The sequence below is a fragment of the Pangasianodon hypophthalmus genome, chromosome 4, assembly GCF_027358585.1.
Source record: "Pangasianodon hypophthalmus isolate fPanHyp1 chromosome 4, fPanHyp1.pri, whole genome shotgun sequence".
In the NCBI taxonomy this organism is placed as follows: domain Eukaryota; kingdom Metazoa; phylum Chordata; class Actinopteri; order Siluriformes; family Pangasiidae; genus Pangasianodon; species Pangasianodon hypophthalmus.
This window is the reverse complement of record NC_069713.1, coordinates 20,868,467-20,888,271: the sequence shown is the minus strand read 5'-3', so window position 1 is coordinate 20,888,271 and position 19,805 is coordinate 20,868,467. Positions and strand designations below refer to the sequence as shown.

Genomic DNA, 19,805 nt, shown 5'->3' with positions numbered 1-19,805 from the left:
AATGCTGACAGTGCATAATTCTAAACATTATGTTAAAGAGCACATTTACATAATGCAGGCTTCTGTCATATCACAGTGGTGGATAAGTTATAAGTTTGATCAGCAAGCCCACTCAGCAAATGAAAGCTCCATTGTGTTGTTCATGTTTTGGTTGCCTGGAAACACCTGTCTAGCTAACCCTCTTCTAACAAAGTTTCTTGTAGCGCATCGTGTTTGCACCCTCGACAAAAAGTCAACAACTAGTTGGCCAACTTTTCAGCTATGAGATGTGTTGTTGTGTCCTCGCATCTCATATAAAAAATAATATCTGAGTCTGGCAATCTGATATGATCAAATGTGAGGTGAGTGTTTGGAGTAAGCAGCTTTGCGATGAACATTATTTTGCTTGGATTCCACACAGTACTGTGCAAAAGTCTTAGGCACATGCAAAGAAATGCTGTAGAGCAAAAATGCCTTCAGAAATAATGAAATTAATGTTTCTACATTTAAAAAATACTATAAACAGTATAAACTATAAACAGCAGTAAACAGTAATAAATGAAACAAAGTCAATATTTGGTGTGACGATCCTTTGCTTTAAAAAAAAATTATTAGTCTCAGGTACAATATATGCAGCTTTATAAGGAAGTTAACTGGTAGGTTTTGCTGAGCATCTTGCAGAACCAGACACAGTTCTTCTGGAGACTCTGACTGTCGACTCGCTTCTTATTTTTGCAGGAAAACCCAGCAGCCTTCATTATGTTTTTTGTCTGAAAAGTGTCTCTTACGTAATATGCTGCTTTCTTTACTGACATACAAACATTTTTCTGTAACATTTAATTTTGTGCTGGAAAACTAATGTTAGGGAATCTAAAATGATGTAGAAGTCATAAAATAAAGATCTGTAGCAAAGTTTTACTAAAAAAAAATATAGGGTGCCTAAGACGTTTGCACAGTACTGTACCTGAAAAGTTTGTCTGTTATCTCTTAATTAATCTGCCTAGTAAAAATAGTTCTGCTGTCCACCAGATGAGAACACCTCAGCCGATGTGTGTAGTGCAGCATGTGGTGCGGTTTAGAAGTGCACGCTATAGTATGCACCAAATGAGAAATTTTGTTTTACAAAAGGAAATAAGGAGGTTTTTTTTTTTTTTCCTGGTTGTTACTTGACCACCAGGCTAGGCTGAACATGAAATTTGCTTGTTCCGGGTGACCTGGTTAGTGATTTGTCCAGCCCTGTGTCAGTATTGCAAAGGCCAAAATTGAGATAATGATTAACAAACAATATGTTGTGCAAAAATACAAAAAGATTCACACCCATGTAAGACTTTTGTATGTGTGGTACATGATCACTCTCCAGATTATTATTATTATTATTATTGTTGTTGTTGTTGTTGTTGCTGTTGTTATTTTTATTATTATTTTATTATTATTTAGATTCCTGTTAGTTGTAGTCAACGATTTAATATGTTCTCACTACTTGGTGTGTAATATATCAAACATTTTGCACAAGCATAGATGGAAATGGAATTATTCTGATTATATTTCGAAGCATTGATAGTAATTCTTTGCCTGTTGAATATCGCAGTACTAAACTTTTTCAGGATGCAAATGCAAATTAGTGAAGTGGTATCCTCAAGGTTATCTTTTGTGTACCTTTAAATACTTGTAAAGATGACAATGATTGGAATGATTAACACAATTAAACAGTCTATTAATAAGTTAACAGCTAACAAGTTATTAAAAAAAAAAATTATATTAATTTTTTTTTTATATTTGAAATAATTTAAAAAATAATTTATTAATAGTGTAATGGTCTTCTGGTGTGTGTGTGTGTGTGTGTGCGTGTGTGTGTGTGTAGGATCGTGTGTATCCAGACTTGCAGAAGCTAATGGCGCTGCTGGAGAAATCCTCAGTTGTGGTGGGGAAGGAGGTTCAGTGGGAGCAGATTCTGGCTGGAGCTGCCTGTGTGCGGGACATCTGCAGGGAGAGGTCCTTCATACACTTAACACACTAACACACACTACGCTCACATTTCATCTCCATTTCATCAAACCTCTAGTCTCCATTTCCAGATGACTCTGAGAACCGTCACACTTGGTTAAGTACTCCTATATAGAGCAGGGGAGACCATATTTCGCGTACACATTGTGGTATGCGCTGTCGGATCACATAACCACATAATGGGCTGAAAGACATTATAAGGTTTTGCTGAGCACAAGATGGGAATTAGCACTGTCAGTTGAGCGCTTTCCTGATGGGAGAGTTTCCTGGGAGTAGTCAGATTCCTCACCAATCAAATAAAGAGTGCAGATTGCTGAGTTCCCAGGTGTTCTTGTATTTCTCCGGACTGCCTGAATCAGCACTATTCACCTCCTAATCTTTGTTCACCATCTGACTGTGATCACCTGGGGATACCTGAGGGATTAAAACAGAAATAAGAAGCAGCATGGAAAGAGAAGTGTAGGCCAAAGAGAAGTGAATTAAATTGACACACTTTGGCTCACTGCCAGTACCAACACCACTTAAGCAAATCTACTTGAATCCATATGTATTTATTTATGTTCAAGTATTTGTGGCACATGCAGAATATTCAGTGTATATGGAACAACTGTTTAAGTAGATGTAAATTCCTTTGCAGTTATTCTGATATTAAAGACAGTGGATTTTTGTAGTATGTAGTATTTTTTTTAACCTTTATATGAGTTGGGGGGAAAAATATTGAGCTGTTTGGCAAGCCTGTAATTCACAGTTCGAGATGGTGAGTTGGATTTGGTGGGAGTTCTGAATGCATATGTTGCATCCCAGCTGAAATACATCAAATGTCACCACTGCAACTTTAGGCACGAAAGAAGTCTGACTGCACAGTGACAGGTGAGTGGCGGCAGCCAATCAGGAAAGTGAGTGAGTGAGTGAGAGAGTCCAGTGTGATACTATAATAAAACCAACAGGGGAGTGGGAAGGTGATATCATCATAATAAGAAGATGATTCAGGAGTGATGGACTTCTAGCTTTTTTTCTTTGCACTGTTCATGTCATTGCTGTTTAGGCATACTACTTAGTGTGTAGTGTGTGGATTGTGACACAGCCTTGAATAATAATAATAATAATAATAATAATAATAATAATGATAATAACTATGAGACTATGATAAGTGGAACCCCATACTTTCTAAATAATGTGAATCATGACCATCGGGACAAGAAGACTGTCAGTCATGTTACTTAAAATTAAAAATCTCCCACTATCCTCCTACTAATCGTCCTCTAGCATTAGATGTTCTAATCTATGCAGTGCACGTGCATGTGTTTTGAAAGGAACACTAACAGGAGGGGTTGTATTTGTTTTTGAATTTCTAATCGACTTTAGATAACTTTTACCAAAACCGCTAACTATGACTAGTCCATGTGCCCAGGACAAGAAGATTTAATGTCCATGTTTTTAGAATGTAGCTGTGTTTTAACTTAATGCACTTCATGGTGGTGTGACATGCCTACATACATATAACTATGGTGTGCAGTACTTGTTCAAATCCCACTGCCTGCTGCACTACACACATCAGTTGATGAGCAATCTGGTTGAGTGTAGAACAGTTTTCACTATTTGGATTAATTAGCATGCATGAATAACAGACGATTTTTTCAAGAATCAGGAACATGCAGGCATGTGAAAACATTGACGAGACCAAGAAAATTTAGTTTAAAGCTATTATTTAACTCTCCTGCTTACTACACGCAGACATCTCACGGTTAAACATCAAGAGAAAATAAAGACGCTATCCAGGCTCAAAATGTTATTTTTTTCCCCTGTGAACACCACCTCTCATAGCTGGAACACCGGCCGCCGACTTGCCGACTTTTTATCAAGGGCACAAACATGATGCGCTTCATTAGCGCCTGTGTTGGAAAAGGATAATGAACATACAGTCATGTGTTTCACTTAGTCTGTTTTATACAACAGCTCTGTTAAATTCTCGAATATGAAGGTGCGGATTACTTTTGTATAACAGTAGCTCTGAGAGTAGGTCCTGCTGTAGCATAAATGATCAGTTTATATTAATGTGTTCATTCTAATAAGTTATTGGTTCTATAGTAACAGCTCATGCATAGTATTTTTCCCCCATGAGAGAGAGAGAGTCTTCAGGATAGAGGAGTTTGCTCTTCTATGTTCTATCTTCTATGTTTTGTTGGTCTGTTAGAAAGGTAGCACATTAGTCCAGGATTGAAGGAATGACCCTGTTGTAATAATTGTGCAAATTCTGCAGTGTATTGCTGTCTTTCTGCATTCTTTAGGCTGTTGTGTACGATCTTTATCCTAAACTTACTGATGGACTTTTGGCACTGTAGCTCAATTTGCAAATGCAAATGGAATGTTGGTGGTTGACTCATCAGACGTTCAACGGCAGAATCATAAGACGTGAGAGTAAATAGGGTACATATAAAGAAATCCTTTTATGCAAATGTGTGTAACACTAAATGATTCTTCTGTAAGCCCTGGTATAAGCAATGTGAATAATAGGATTAATTCTTTAAAAGGAGTTACACTTTGGCTATGATTGTTTAACTGTGTACAGTTTTCTTGGTGTTTGTCTTTGCTATAAGTATTAACTGTCTACAAGTCTCTCCACTCCTGGAGTGATGTTTAGATTGGTGTTGTAACACATCTCCTTCTCTTGATAAAGTGGTGATAATTGGATGGTTGGTCTGTGAACTTTCAGGATTTAATTGTGTCACTTCTTACCTCTATACTTCCTATCATGCTAACATGAGGAGATATAAAGCACAGCCATGAACTCTGTATGGGTGTGAGTGAGTAATTAACTCTACAAAAGACACAAATGCTTGTGAGCCCTTTGGAATGAGGTTTTGGTGATGATATGCAATGCATTTTTTTCCCCTCCAAACACGACATGCATTTCTGCCAGAATGTTCAACTGTTATCTCAAGTATCAACAGAAAATTGTTATAGCATTGTGTAATCATCCAGGTGGTCATTTGGAAACAGGAATACAGTGATTTTCTCTGTGGAGTCCTTCTTTTAAAAAAATCGAAAGCTCATCCCAAATTTTAAGCATGATAAAGCTAAATAGGGATAAGAAAACGTTACTGCAGGTCAACAAAAACAAAATAATCTGAAACATTTAATTACTGTTTAGAACTGTGGTGTTGCCTCTTAAATCCATCAGGAAATCCTTTTGGAAAGAGTAACAAACTTTGGCAGACAGTAACTACGAGCCTTCAACTTAAGATTTTTTTAACCAATTGAGAAGCAGTTCCAGCCAGACCCATAAATCAGGATGTCTTTTCGACTGCATCTGCAGTATTTATTGCTCCACCTGAATGTCTTGGCTCAGCACACATGAGATGAGATGAGATGAGATGAGATAAAATGAGATAACACTTTATTGATCCCAAGGGGAAATTAGAGCGTTCCAGCAGCATACATAAAAGACAAGGCACAAAATACACATAAGAAATAGAAATAATATAAGATAAAGTAAAATAAATATTGAAAAATAAAATGATTTAAAAGTAAAAAATATAAAAATGTATTCATAGCATAGGTATAAATAGTAAACCTATATAGTATGTATCATATACATCTATAGCTGTGCTAAGGTGCAAGAATGGGTTAATTCTTTAAAAGTATATTGTGTTGCAGTTCTATACTGTGTTATATTATACAGTATACTATACAGTATCATCCATAGATGAGGTGGTTAGCATGGTACCAAAGCAAGTAGGGAACCAAATTCAGCATGGGTAATAGTAGAAATAGCAGCAGTGTGGAGGATTATGGGTAATTTGCTGAGCTGTGCCACACCTCCCAGTAGAAAAGCGCTATAACATTAAGCAGGTCTAAACAGCATCTATTGGAAATATTTGGTGGCGGTTCTTGCTGCTAATGGAGGTTCTATCATTTGTTAAATACAAGGGTTCACTTACCTTTCTCAAGAGTGGACTGTGAATTATTAATCATTGTTTTTATTTAAGACAATAAAACTACTGTTGCTTGAGTATTTATGATTTAGGCGGAATGGGTTTGTCTTTTGTTATGACTTGGGTAAAGATTAGACTGCAGAAGTGTACAATGATAATGAATTAGAACCTATAGATGCTGCAGTACATATTTCACCTACATGTTGTTCTTTCTGTTTCACTAGACCATACCAACATGGAGGAGACATGCTGGCAGCCATCACAGACACGCTGACTCAGTGCACCCGGACGGACCAGGCCACCCCAGCAGCGCTGGCCCTGCAGGGTCTCCACGAGCTGTGCAGAGCTGAGGTTTGAATTCCAGCTTCTATCCTACAGAAGTCTTACTTCTGGTTTAATGGCTAACCTTAGGCAACTCACATCAGGAGGCTCGGTCAGCAAACACTGGCTAGAATTAGGATAAAGCATGGTGAGGCAGCTTTCAGCTACTATGCTGAACTCAGCTGGAACAAAGTCCCAGAAGATATCAGATATGCACACACATACTGCAGACTGAAAACATTCTGTTCACTTTCAAAACATCCAAGCAATTCCACTGCACCTTTAGCACTTCAGCATTCACCTTCTATTTCTTTTACTTTATTCCTAGTCATGTCTTTTTAATAATTTATTTTTATACAGCTCTCTGAATTCTCTCACATATAAAGTTGTGCTATATGAATAAACTTGCCTTGTATTTTGGGAGATCTTTGCTGCCTTTGAATAATACTGATCCCAACTTTTGATGAGAAATTTAGGAGTGGACAAATAATAAATTCATTCAAAGCTCAGTCTCATATTTTGGTTGTCCAGAAACTGACTGGGCTAAAAAGTAGTAGCTAAAGTACTGTAATAACAGAAAGTCAGCAAGTTTTTGGCCAAAATTTCAGATAGGAGATTATGGTGTTCTGTCCTCGCATCACACATAAAAGATATTATTATTATTATTGGGCAGCGTCTTTATTTTCTCTTGACATGATTAACCATGAGGTGACTATGTGTAGAAACAGGGGAGTTCTGTAATAGTCTTGCACTGGACTTTCTTTTGCTTGATTGTGTTAGTGTTTCTACATACCTGAAGAGATTGTCAGTTATTCAGTTACACTATTTAATCTGCTTATTAAAAATAACTCTACTGTCAACCCGATGCTTCCTCAGACAATGTGTGTCAGGATTCGGAATTTTTGCGATGGTTACAGCATTGAGGTGTATCGCACCGATGTGAAATGCATTACGTTTTAACATATATGCTAAATCAAAACTCAAGTCAGTAAGGAGTGTTTTTTTCTGGTTGTTAAACCTACTTGTCTGATGGGCAACAAAAAATAGCTTTGACACATAATCTGCTTATCCCGCACACCTGGGCTTGAGATTTGTGCACACATGCTGAAATGTCTCACTCTGCACTGTAACTCCTAGCATCGGTTTAAGCTGCCATTTATACGAACAGATATCTGCAATTATGTTCAGATTAATACAAGGTTCTTTGTTGGGGAAAGTTCTCTACTGCTACACTATAAGGCCATTGTTTGTGTTTGTGGTGGAAATCTGACCATCACATTCATATGTGCTTGCTGAACATCCTATTCCAGATTTAACCTCCACTCTTCTGGGAAGGCTTTCCACTAGATTTTGGAGCATGGCTGTAGGGATTTGTTCATTCAGCCACAAGAGCATTAGTGAGATCAGGCTCTGATGTTGGATGAGGAGGCATGCAGTCGGTGTTCCAGTTCATCCCAAAGGTGTTCAGTGGGGTTGAGGTCATGGCTTTGTACACGACACTCAAGTTCTTCCATATCAACCTTGGCAAACCATGTCTTCATGGAGCTCACTTTATAGTCAGGGACATTATCATGCTAGAACAGGTTTGGGCCTCTTAGTTCCACTGAACGGAAATCTTAATGCTACAGCATACAAAGACATCCTGTACAATTGTGTCCTTCCAACTTTGTGGCAACATTTTAGGGAAGAGCCACAAATGGGTGTGATGGTCAGGTGTCCACAAACTTTCGGCCATATAGTGTTTATTAATCTCATGTGTAATATGAAACTTTTAAGTGTGATGTATACAGTATTTTGCTGCATATATTATACCTTTATTATTCACTGTGCTACATCTGGTGACCTAAACCAGGTGGTTGATTTAGGCTCCACATGGAAGGCGCTTTCTCCCAAGCTGAGCTGTGAGACGAGACCTCTGGTGTTAAAGGCCATAGCTGAGCTTCTCTCTCTGGTGCCCTCGCTGCACGTCAAAACAGAGCAATATGAGGTCATTTTTCTCCCACTTCTGCAATCTTTTAGATCCATGTGTTTGCTGTGTAGTTTATTGTTTTTTTATGATGAAGTGCTGCAGTGCAGTGAAAATAGTCTCTCTTTTTTTCAATTGTGTTGTATAGAATTTTAAAGGTGAAGTGGTCAGTGTTCTCTGGAGCTACACTCTGAGTCAGGTCTGTGTCAGCGTATTTGTATTTTCTACCATCTAGTATTTTCTAATGCATTAAATTAAATATGGTATTTAAATTGCTACTGCTTGCATTGGGTACCTTTTTCAGGACGCAGAGGTAGCTAGCAGTGGCTACAGAGCCCTGTCTGAATTCCCAGAATCCTCTCACTCCATCTTGCACCTTCCTGAGCCAGTACGTACCTATTGACCATATTTACAGCTTTCCAGCATACTGTAATATTGGTTTTATGCTCTATATTCATTACTTTTATTTGATGAAACTCACAGGCCAGACCAGAAGTGAAGCAGCCATTTGATCAAGATGAGGAGGAGAAGGAGAATGAGAATGAAGAAGACCTCACTGTTCCAGGCTCTTCATACATTAAGCTTGTTGGTCTCACGCCACGGCCAGTTTTACCAGGTATGATCATATCTTAATCAAGCTCTGAAATCCAGATCATACTGTATTTACTTAAGGAAGTGTGCAATGTTGTTATCAATAAATGGGGAAAATGTTGTATTATTGAAGCATTTTCACACCTAGTTTTTTTAAAATCTACACCAGAGTTTTATTTTATTTTTCTCACATCATATCTTTTTCATTTTGTGTAGTTGCTTTCTTATTGCAACAGTTATCAAGTGCACCAAATGTCTTGTACGTGTCTGTGTTCCATGATAGGTCAGTAGTTTGGTAGCAGTAGCGGTCATGGACACCTCTTACTGGTTCTCATAAATTCTGTTTTACCTCTGAAGGTCATTTTTACTAAAGAAAATATTATTTTAGTATTAGAAGTGTTTTAATATAGGGCTAAGTAATAACCAGTAATAATATGCCAATACTAGCATTATATTAACGTGAGGTAAGTGTGTGTGTGTGTGTGTGTGTGTGTGTGTTCTTCAATGGTGCTTTTGCTAACAGCAAAAGGGGACTAAATCGGAATAGGATGTTCAAAAAGCACACATGGGAGTGATGGTCAGGTGTACACAAACTTTTGGCCATATAGTGTATGTTTAATACAAACTAAGTTATAAACTTACTGTAACAAACCGAAACGCGGTTCTCTTGGATGAGGACCCCTGTTGTTTGGTGCATTTACATATGCTAAAAATGGTCCTAACTAAAGAAAAAGTATGATATGTTAGCACGAAGCAAGGTAGATGTGTTTTTTTTTATTTATGAAAATAGCTTTTTTTGTTGTTTATTTTGACACTGTATTATTAGCATTAATAACATCCATAAACTGCCAAGAACTGCCAAGAAAACAGATATTATTCCCTCACCATAAAAGCCTGGGGAAAAATCTCCGATATCTGGCTTTGTCTAGAAAAGTGAGGAATATAGCTTATGAGAACATGCAGGAGAGCATGCAGGGCTGCTGTTATCAAAACAACAATGGTCCATCATCTCAGCTTACATAGGATGAAAGGAAAGACTCTGTGAATATATCAGTAAGTTGGTGTATGCCTCTGAGGATAGTCTTAACATCTTAGCCATATGAATATTGCACGGCCTGTCAACTATCTCTTCCTATTTTTTTTTTCTTAGCTGTACATATTCTTGCTGTTCATTAAAATATGACATTTATTTTCACCATGGAAGCATATTGCACCTTGCAAGTTGTGAGACCTTATTCTCTCCCTGCATAGTCTGGTACACACAAACTGACTGAGTGTTTTGAGGAAACAGATGTTTGTTAATATTAATGAGGTATTTCTTTCATTTAGTAGTAATAAATAGGGTTAAGTCAACTAAAGCGGGACATTAAAGATTTGTCCCACTATATTACTTAAGGGTCAGCAGAAAATTTGTACTAATTCTGAACTAACATTAAACTCTTTAATGAAGCAGTGATTTATATTTGTTTACTGTACCTAATATGTGTCAAGTAACTGCAGATTAAGTCTTTATTAGCTTTTCTTCTTAGTGATAAGACTTATAAATCCATTTGAATTAGCTGATGGTGTAATATACTGAAGTAAAGTATATTGTTTATAATATAAAATAATCATTTGACAAATCACTGAAAGGGAGTGGATTTTTTTTTTTAATGAAGTGAGCCACTTATTGCGATTCATTACAGCTATAAACTAATGCAGTGAGTTAAACAGCTTTTTTGGTGAAGAAAAATTGACATTTAATTTTCTTTTATATGCAGCATCATACACAGATAATATGTCTCCAGGATCAAGGCGTTCAGAGAACAGTGGAAGGAAAAAAAAGCTAAAAAGTGGAATTGTTTCATTTCTTGCTATTGTTGCAGTGTAGTTCTGCATTCTCCAAAAGAGTGAAACAAACTGTGTATTAATGTTAAATGTGTAGCATTCACACAACTACACTGACTACTTTTTTTTTCAACTACATAGGACTGAACTACTTTACCAAGTAAGCTGGTCAAGCTGCAAATCTCTTTAGCTTAAATGGTTAACAAAGCCATGGTTAAGGTGGATAAGGTTGTGCTCTAGTGACCCGAACACTGTGAGTTCAAATCATAAGACTGATAAAGGGTCACTGTTGGGGCCCCTGAGCAAGACCCTTACCCATCAATTGTTCAGCTGTAAGCTTGGATTGAATTATGCCTCACTTTTAGATGCTTTGGATAGGAGGATCTGCCAAATAGGGAAATGAACTGTAAATCTATCGCAGGTCTCAGTGTGTTTGATGATGTTTAGTTTTCAGAAACATAGGATATGCCTTTGCAGTGTCAAAAAGTATTTGTTTGAACAAAAATCTATTTAAAAAAAAAACTAAATTTACTTTACCTTAAGCTTCTACCAATACGTAGCCCACTCTGCCTGTATCCACCCCATACTCCTGTACTAAGGTTCTTGAACACATCTAAGTCCTAAACAATCAAGCCTTTTTCTGAGCCATTTAGAAGTGCTTTCTACATGTCACCTGTGCTGACATGTTAATGATGATGCCTCTAAATCCTGAATGGCAGGCCAATTTAAGTGCTTTCTCTTTTTGCTAAATGGAGATTTGTGGAAAGATTGAGTGCTGGAAAATACATAGAGGAAAGTTGATTTCCTGATTTAATAAATATGTACTGTATGTTTTTTTTTTTTTAACTAAACAACTAACCTGTGCCACGATTTTTAATGTTTACTGAGTATTTAGAAGAAGAAAAAAAACGCTCTGGTTTTACCAGTTCAATAGCATAGCAGTGTCCTCTAAAACCACTGAAGAAGGTCATCAGGGTTTTCCCTCTCTGTGAAGAGACTGTGTTTGCAGTAAGCCAATGAGGTCAGTGACTTTACCCTTGTCAGTGTGTAATTCCCTCATACAAAGTGTTCATTCACCCCATACCAGGCTTTTTGTTTCCACCTTTAATCCTAAACATCTTATGGTGAGCTTAGGGTTCAGCGTCTGACACCACAGACAAGCTGGAACAGGTTAAGATCTGGCAACAAGGAGACAGGAAAGATCTGATCATGTCCATAGGGAGAGAGTGTGAGTCATGTGAAAAGGCACTGAGTAGACTAGAATGAAGAGAATTTAATATGGCTTTTGATGATTACTTTTAACTTAGCCCACTTTTTCTGAATGGTAATTTAACCTGATTAATGATTCTTGTATCAACAGCACTTGAGACCTTCCTAACAGCTCTCATAAGACAAGAGATGAGCCAAATGCCCCGTGGAGTGTACCATTTAGCCCTGAGAGGTGGGAACCTGCGCTCTGACCAAGGCAAAACTGTCGCTGGAGTCCCTGCCTTCATGCTGAAAACGTATGAGAAGAACAAGCAGCCAGGTCTGAAACCTGGTCTTGCAGGTATGGATGCTGGGACTCGGATATCATAAAAGAAAAGCTCACACTGATCAAATACATTTTTTTTTTTTTTACAAACTCTTAAATAAGAGTCAGTGAAATATTCATTTTTGATTTTGTAACTTGCAAAAAGTCTTCCGTTTGCACAGACACTGCTCATGAGGTCTTTAAATGAGCTGTGCTTCTTGACCACAACAAGAGAACAGCAGGCTTCAGCAGACCTTTGAGGTGTAATGACTTGTTTATTTCAGCTGGTTTGTTGCTCTGTTACGACCTCCCTGTCCAGACTGACAGAGATGGACGACCAATTAACCGCTTTATGGTCAGCAGAGGGCGGAGCTTCCAGCAAACGTTAACCACCCTTATCCATGAGGTAGAACACCTGTTGATTTATTAAATAAAACATAGAGACACACACACAGCAAACATCCCAATCATCAGAAAATAATGGATGAGGTGGAGGTGAAGATCATCACAGCATGAAGTAGACTGACGTTTCCTTCTACAACATTTCCAATGAGTGAATAATATGAGGTAACATGAATAATATGAAAACATTCTGGTCCCCCATGTAGTACCATTATACATTTGCTGTGACTTTCACTGACATTTGAATTTAAATTAATAGTTAAATTGCATAAATGAAATGAAAGGTGTTGTTTCTATAACAGTACAGCTCTGACAGTGGTAGCTGTAATTCAAATGATAAATTTATATTAATACACTTGCTGATATGTTATCATTTCTATAGTAACAGCTCATTCACTGGGGTTTGGGTGCGGACACTACACATAATCTAAGCCTACTAATAAATGGACTAAAACATGTTATTTAACAGAAAAATGTTTAATCATTGATATAGTGGCTTTTTCTGTAAATAGATGTTTATTTAACGTTTTTGGAAGGAGTGACCAGTGTCAGTGCTTTCTAACGGTCAGTAAGTTTTCTGCCACAGGAGAGACTTCAGGACAGAGAACTTTGTGATTTCAGTGTTTTCAGTACCATTTATTCACATTAAGGGAGAGAAAAAGAGAGACTGGTGAGGGAATGACTGTTCATAGCTGCTATAATGTAAGTGACAATGGAAACTAACTTGTTTCATAGACATAACATTAGTTATTCCAATAAACATTGATAAAAATGTAATCATCTACAAATTGCTGTGTTAAAAAAGGAATAAAACATGACAGATATCAACTTTGGGGTGGTAACAGTATCGCTGCCTTCCTTTGTGCCACACCTCTCTGCCCTGTCATTGATTATCTTCCTCCTTAAACAGTAATCCTATTGCTTCTATAGGCTTCAATCCAGGTTAAGTTAAATCATGACAGCAACCTTTTTTCCTTGTTGCTTCAGGGAGCTCTGGCTCATCAGAGAGCCAATAAAAACGAAATTTCTCATTTCTGTTCAGGTTGAAAATTGATAGCGAAATATTATATTGTATAATATTAGGCATATTAATGTTTTTGCCAGCGGGACGTCTCTGTCACTATCAGAACTGCGAGAGGATCACTGCCAGATTGTGTAGATGGAAAGTTTGGGTTTTGCCTTCATTCACTTCAGTTGTGTCATATCCAAACAAGTTAAAACTAATGTTTAAATCCGTCATTTTTCTTATTTATATTTACTAATAGGATAGAGAAGAAAATTGCAAAGCTTAAATACATGCACTCCAAACTATTATACCATCGTCATGGTTACATTTCAACGTGATTTAGAGCTGTGATAAAAAATTTTGATCAGATTTACTTTAGAGGGTAGCCAGTGTAAGAACTTAATGTACATCAGCTTTTCAGAAAGTTATGTTTTCTGTGGGTATGGTGTAATTATAATAAAGAATCAGGAGAGTCTATTTACAAGCACTGGCCACTTTAATAGGAAGACCTATACCCCTGCTCTTTCATGCAATTCCATTTACAGCAAGTCTACAGTAATGCAAATAACCACTCTTTACAACCATGGTGAACAGAAAAGCATGACTTGGTCTGTTTACTATGCTTAACTGCCCAGTTTCGGTGAACCTCTGCCCACTGTAGCCTCAGATTCCAGTTCTTGGCAGACAGGAGTGAAACCCGATGTGGTCTTCTGCTGTTGTAGCTCATCCAGCTCAAGGTTTGGAATTTTGTGCAAGATGCTTTTCTGCTTACTGTGGTTGTAATTAGTGGTTATTTGAGTTACTGTAGCCTTCTTGTCAGTGCACAACAGGCTGGCCATTATACTGGAACATCTCTCATCAGCAAGACATTTCTGCCCACGGAACTGTTGCTCACTGGATGCAAAACTGTAGAGACTGTTGTGTGTGAAAATCCCAGGAGATCAGCAGTTTTTAAAATACTCAAACCAGCCTGTCTGGCACCAACATCCATGTCATGGTCAAAGTCACTGAGATTATACTTTTCTCCATTTTGATGTTTGAACTGAACTTGAACTGAAGCTGTTGACCTGTATTGCGCTGCTGCTGCATGATTGGCTGACTGGGTAATTGCATGAATGTGCAGGTGTACAGGTGTTCCTATTAAAGTGGCTGGTGAGTGTATGTCACGTGTTAATTTAGCAGTTTTTCTCTCCATTAACTCTATTTACGCTATGAAAAAAATAGCTTAGTGAATCCTCTAAGCCAGTAACTTATTTAGCAATGTTTAAAAAATGTCTCTATTCCACCAGGTGAATGTGAGGTCTATAATGTAACGTAAAAATGTAATTTTATCCCATATCTCTTCATGTCACTCATCTTTCTCTCCTTCTGTCTCCCTATCAGGTGAACATCCAGCCTTCAGAGTGGCACCGCTCTCTTCTCCTGCCTCAGGCATGGCGTGGCTTTATGAGCCGGGCATACCATGCTGTTTTACAGGTGTGTGTTTGCGTGTGTGTCTGTGTGTGTGTGTATATATATATATATATATATATATATATATATATATATATATATATATATATATATATATACACATAAATATATATATATATATATATATACACATAAATATATATATACATATATAAGATGACACTTTTGTGTTGTGTTTGGAGGTAATCTCTCAGTACTCCATCAATCACTTTCCTAAGCACATTCACAGAACCATGCCAACTGCAACATCAAAGAAGCAAACATAGCTGAAAGCTGAGTATACATCCAGTTGCAGTTAATTACCACTCAGTGTCATCAGGAAGAGAAAAGCTTTCTGTACACCAGTGTAGACATGAAAGGGTTTTTGAGTAAGTGAAATGCCTACAGATCCTCTATTGTCAGACATTCGTTCTTTCATGAAAGGCCACTGTCATACACTAGGACTGCAAACGTTAAGGTAAAATTCACATTTCAATAGCAAGCTATCTAGGTAGATTTCTAAATCCAGTGTATTAATTATTATGAGAGTAGTAGTCCCAGGGTCTGGATTTGCAAAGCTTCTCAGATTAGCAATCTTGCTTGAGGATTCTTAAGCACGCACAAGTGCTGCTGTCTTATGCGCTTTTTTAAACCCCGTCTGCTGCTTTATAGACTCTACTTGAGCTATAAGCTTTGTAGCTCATAATATCGTGCAACCATCTGCTCACTGATTGCCCACTAGACAAGGAGATGGGGCTTCTAATGGCTCACTCTGTGATGCTTGAGAAGCACTTGTTCCATGTGTTAAGCTTATAGTCAACATCTTACATCAGGGTAATTAATGAGTTTGTTGTTTGCAAAGAATTCAGTGTTTGTTGTGGTGATTACTAAGATTAGTGCTCTCTTAGGGGCGTAAGGCCGAGCTGGAGATGCTGCAAAAGCAAGGGAAAGAGAGCCCTGAGGAGCTGCAGTATAAACAACACTGCTCCTGGCTCTGGTGAGTCTGCGATTGTGCAATACAGACACACACACACACACACACACACACACAGCATGAATGACTTACTTTCTCCATGCCAACTTCATTCATTTCCATCCATTATGCCTAACATTAAGCCTTCTGATCTTTATCTCAAACGTTCAGGGCAGGCTGACTTTCTGGAACTTGTATCGTTAAGAATTCTTCCCATGATTGAGCTGTACCTGCTGTTGCACCTCTAGAACCAATAATGTATTAATCCTTTCTAGCTTTTTTTTACAGTCAGAATTGACACTAGTATTAAGATTTCTGTTCCCTCTGTTTGTGAGTTGATAAACTGCCCAAAAAGGAAAGAAAATACAGTGTGTATTTGTAGCAGAGGTTTCTTTAGCATACGCATATTTAAAAAGCAAATATATGGGGCCTAAAGAAGCCTCTCCTGCAAATACACACTATATTTGCTTTCTCTACGTGCTTATATCACCACCATTCTTACAGCCATGCACACTGTTAGCACGTTATACCAAAAATAGCCCATGATTCCATTTTGGCACCCTGAGCTAATAGGGCTGTCAGAACGGACTCCACAGTTTGAATACATACATGTTAACATAAATCAATTGAAGGATGTGTTTAATAAATCCTTTGGCTAAATGACCCTTGTTGTTTGTTGTGGGGGAAATGGCCCCAAATGAATCCATGTCATTTAAGACATACTTTCTTTTCACAATTTTTTGCACTACTTATCATAATTAAAATGCATAAAATGCATAAATTGTTTTCTTATAAAAAAATACAAAATCAACAATGTATCCTACATGCAAGTCCTTATCATGATGAATGATAATTTGAATGATGATAATTTGAATGAATGATGAATTTCAAATGCCGTTCTCTAGTGCCTATAGTACCCCAGAGAGGTTATAGATCATATTTTGCTATAACTTTTATAGTGAGCATATACAGTATAGTTACGAAAAGCCATTTGTGATTGGCTTTGTAGTAGTGTGATTCTAAAAGGAAGAAGGAATTATGCACTGTTAAAAAAATTATAATGAATGCAGAATTAGTAGCAGCTTAAGTAGCAGTGTAAGGAAGTTCACATACTATCAGAGATTTGTGGTTTCTGTAATGTTATGCGTGTATGGCACAATGGATTTCTTTCCCGTCTGGAGCTATCAGGTGCAGTCTAACAGCTTATGTGTATGTGTGCATGCACGTGCATTTGCGTGGGCAAAACCTTTAACAAAACCTTAAAAAAAATAATAAAAAAATAAAAACGAAAACAACCTAATGGTTTCCTTTGGGTTTGTGAGGTTAGGGCTGGGTAGCATTAATTAACTGCATTAAGATTATATGCAGAAGGTCCTCACAAGGGAAAAATATGTTGTGTGTGTGTGTGTGTGTGTGTGTGTGTGTGTGTGTGTGTGTGCACACGTGTTAATGCGTTGACAGGGTCACTAGACTAGATCTGGCCCCAAAGACAGAGGTGCGTAATGAAGAATGGCTTAGGTTGTGGAGTAATGGGAATTTGTAGAGAAGAGGGGTGGGGGCATAGTGATGGTGTATTTGAAGTAGTGTGTAGTGGTGTGTTACCTTGACTCTTAAATCATTGCCTGTAGGGATGAAAGGTTGACCTGTGTGTCTGCACTGTGCAGTAAATCAGCTCTCCTTTGCTCTCTCCCTCTCTTCAGGGTCAGGGACCAGCTGACTGATGTGGTGAAGGCTGCAGCCAAGTGAGTAACAGAGGCTAATGCTGTCCTTCCCCCCTCTATTAAGTTCTCCCTCTAATCCTCATTAATGGCCTGTGTCTGAGTTCTAAGGTACCCCAGGCACAAATGAAACCAATGTTTAGCCTAAGTAAGGATTTTAATAGTGAATTCCCATTAGCCAGTCAGAGGTGTCAGTCTAAAAGAAAATAAAGCACTCTGTATAAGTAGTGAACACATGCTGGCTTTAAAAGATCAATTAAATGAAAACTCAGTAGCAGAACAAAGGCAAATGATTATATCCATAGTGATTAGACACAAGGTCATAGTTTGTCTGACTGGGAGCCAGGGACAGTTAACCAAACTCTGTGTGTGTGTGTGTGTGTGTGTGTGTGTGTGTGTTTCAGGGACAGCCCAGTGGTCCAGGGAAACTGCATCCTTGCTCTAAGTGGCCTTGCTGTTGTCCTGAGCCGCCACGAGAGCAGCCTTCCTGCCCAGAGCGCTGGACAAGTCGAGGTAAGGACACTGTTCTCTGTGCACTCTGCCTCGTTATTCATTCATTTGTTCATTCATCTTCAGTAAGCGTTTTATGCTGCTTGTGGTTGCGATGGATACAGAGCCTGTTCCAGGCATACTGGGCAGGAGGTGGGAATACTCCCTGGATGAAACACCAGGATAAAAATTTCATTCCAACCTCATTCAGTGTACTCTACTCCAATTTAGGTGTAAAAATGAATTATTTTTAATTTATCGGTTAGATTATAAGGTTGTATGTTAACATAACCAATAAAGAGAATACATTTGGTATTACATAGTGACACTAGTGAATTTTGTGCCTGCAGGTTGGCCCAGAGATCCTACCCACTGCCCACTGGTTGTCTATGGTGATTGACACTCTCCTTAGCATCGTGAGCAGCAGCAGCAGTCGGCCCAAAGGACAAGTTTTTCCCTGGTTTGTTCATGTAAGTGCTGCACCAATTCACCATATACCAATTAACCACTCATCATTTACAATAGGAAAGCCATACTTCAGTATGTATCAGCTCAATCATACTGTCTTCTCACTAGTTAACTGTTCATGGGTTTGGAAACATGATCACTGTGTAGGTGTTCTTCTATCCCAGCTAGTCATATGCACAGGAATTCGATAAGGGATAATGCATTGAGTTCTGTAAAGCATTCTTTTTCTGTTCATATAAGGTAGAGTCTCTTATCTACTGTAGTGTTGGTGAGTCTGAAAGTGTGTTTTAAGATCAACTAAGAGCTTTATCCAGGTCATTGAGGTCATTATCCAGGGTAATCGAGAATATCCTGAGAAAACTGGGCATGATGTGAGAATACACCCATGATGGGATCTACTGCAGTGCAACATACAAACATATTCACACCTAGTGGCCGTTAATTGCAGTCAATCCACCCATCAGCATGTTTCTGGGAGGTGGGGGGAAACCGGAGAACCAGAGGAAATCCACATGGACATGGTGCGAATATGTTAAAGTCTTCTTCACAGACAGGATCAAATCAGGGACCCTGGAGGCAACATTACTCATTGTGTCTGGAAGGTGTATCTATAGGAAAAATCCTATGAATGATATAAAAATGCAAGATATAGGAAAATGATGTAGAATAGAATAGAATGATATAGAATGATATAGAAGAGCATTAAAGAGAATTTTCAAACTCCAAATCCAGTAAATGACAGGAAAAAACAAAACTCCTCTGACACACAGTGGCAATGTACACTCTAAACACAGCAAATCATAATGTCAGTTTGGTCTATTACACTCTTATTCCTGTGTTATACAGTATCAGTAACACTGGGGTTTTTTTTCTCCCACTCAAGCGTTCATACTCAGGCGAGAACACAGCCAGTGCCATTGCTCGCTCCTGTGCTGCACTGGGCCTGGCAATGCTAGTTCCTGTCCTGGTCACCTCACACAGGGACGCAGTGCTCTCTATACGGGACACTTTACAAGCAGGCTTGCCCGGTATGTCCACTGCAGACGACTCTCAAGCTGTGCAGTTCCACAGCGGCTTGGCATTAGGTATGCTGCTGGCCTGGCTTAACGAGGAGAAAGTCAGGTAGGTGCCACATTACCAGCAGACTAGTCTCTTGCTCAT

The 19,805-nt window shown here is 38.3% G+C and overlaps 1 protein-coding gene across 1 annotated transcript in view; it reads left to right on the top strand.

The window, feature by feature from the left end:
* focad (focadhesin) overlaps window positions 1–19,805 on the top strand; it is a 57,973-nt gene that overhangs the window by 25,367 nt on the left and 12,801 nt on the right. Inside the window, exons 14-27 of the mRNA XM_026936477.3 lie at window positions 1,841–1,971; window positions 6,143–6,269; window positions 8,092–8,226; window positions 8,354–8,404; window positions 8,510–8,593; window positions 8,689–8,821; window positions 11,984–12,172; window positions 12,421–12,542; window positions 14,928–15,020; window positions 15,905–15,993; window positions 17,670–17,711; window positions 18,092–18,200; window positions 18,527–18,646; window positions 19,528–19,766. Coding sequence (XP_026792278.3) covers window positions 1,841–1,971; window positions 6,143–6,269; window positions 8,092–8,226; window positions 8,354–8,404; window positions 8,510–8,593; window positions 8,689–8,821; window positions 11,984–12,172; window positions 12,421–12,542; window positions 14,928–15,020; window positions 15,905–15,993; window positions 17,670–17,711; window positions 18,092–18,200; window positions 18,527–18,646; window positions 19,528–19,766 — 1,664 coding nt within the window. The remainder of the gene's footprint in view (window positions 1–1,840; window positions 1,972–6,142; window positions 6,270–8,091; window positions 8,227–8,353; window positions 8,405–8,509; window positions 8,594–8,688; window positions 8,822–11,983; window positions 12,173–12,420; window positions 12,543–14,927; window positions 15,021–15,904; window positions 15,994–17,669; window positions 17,712–18,091; window positions 18,201–18,526; window positions 18,647–19,527; window positions 19,767–19,805) is intronic.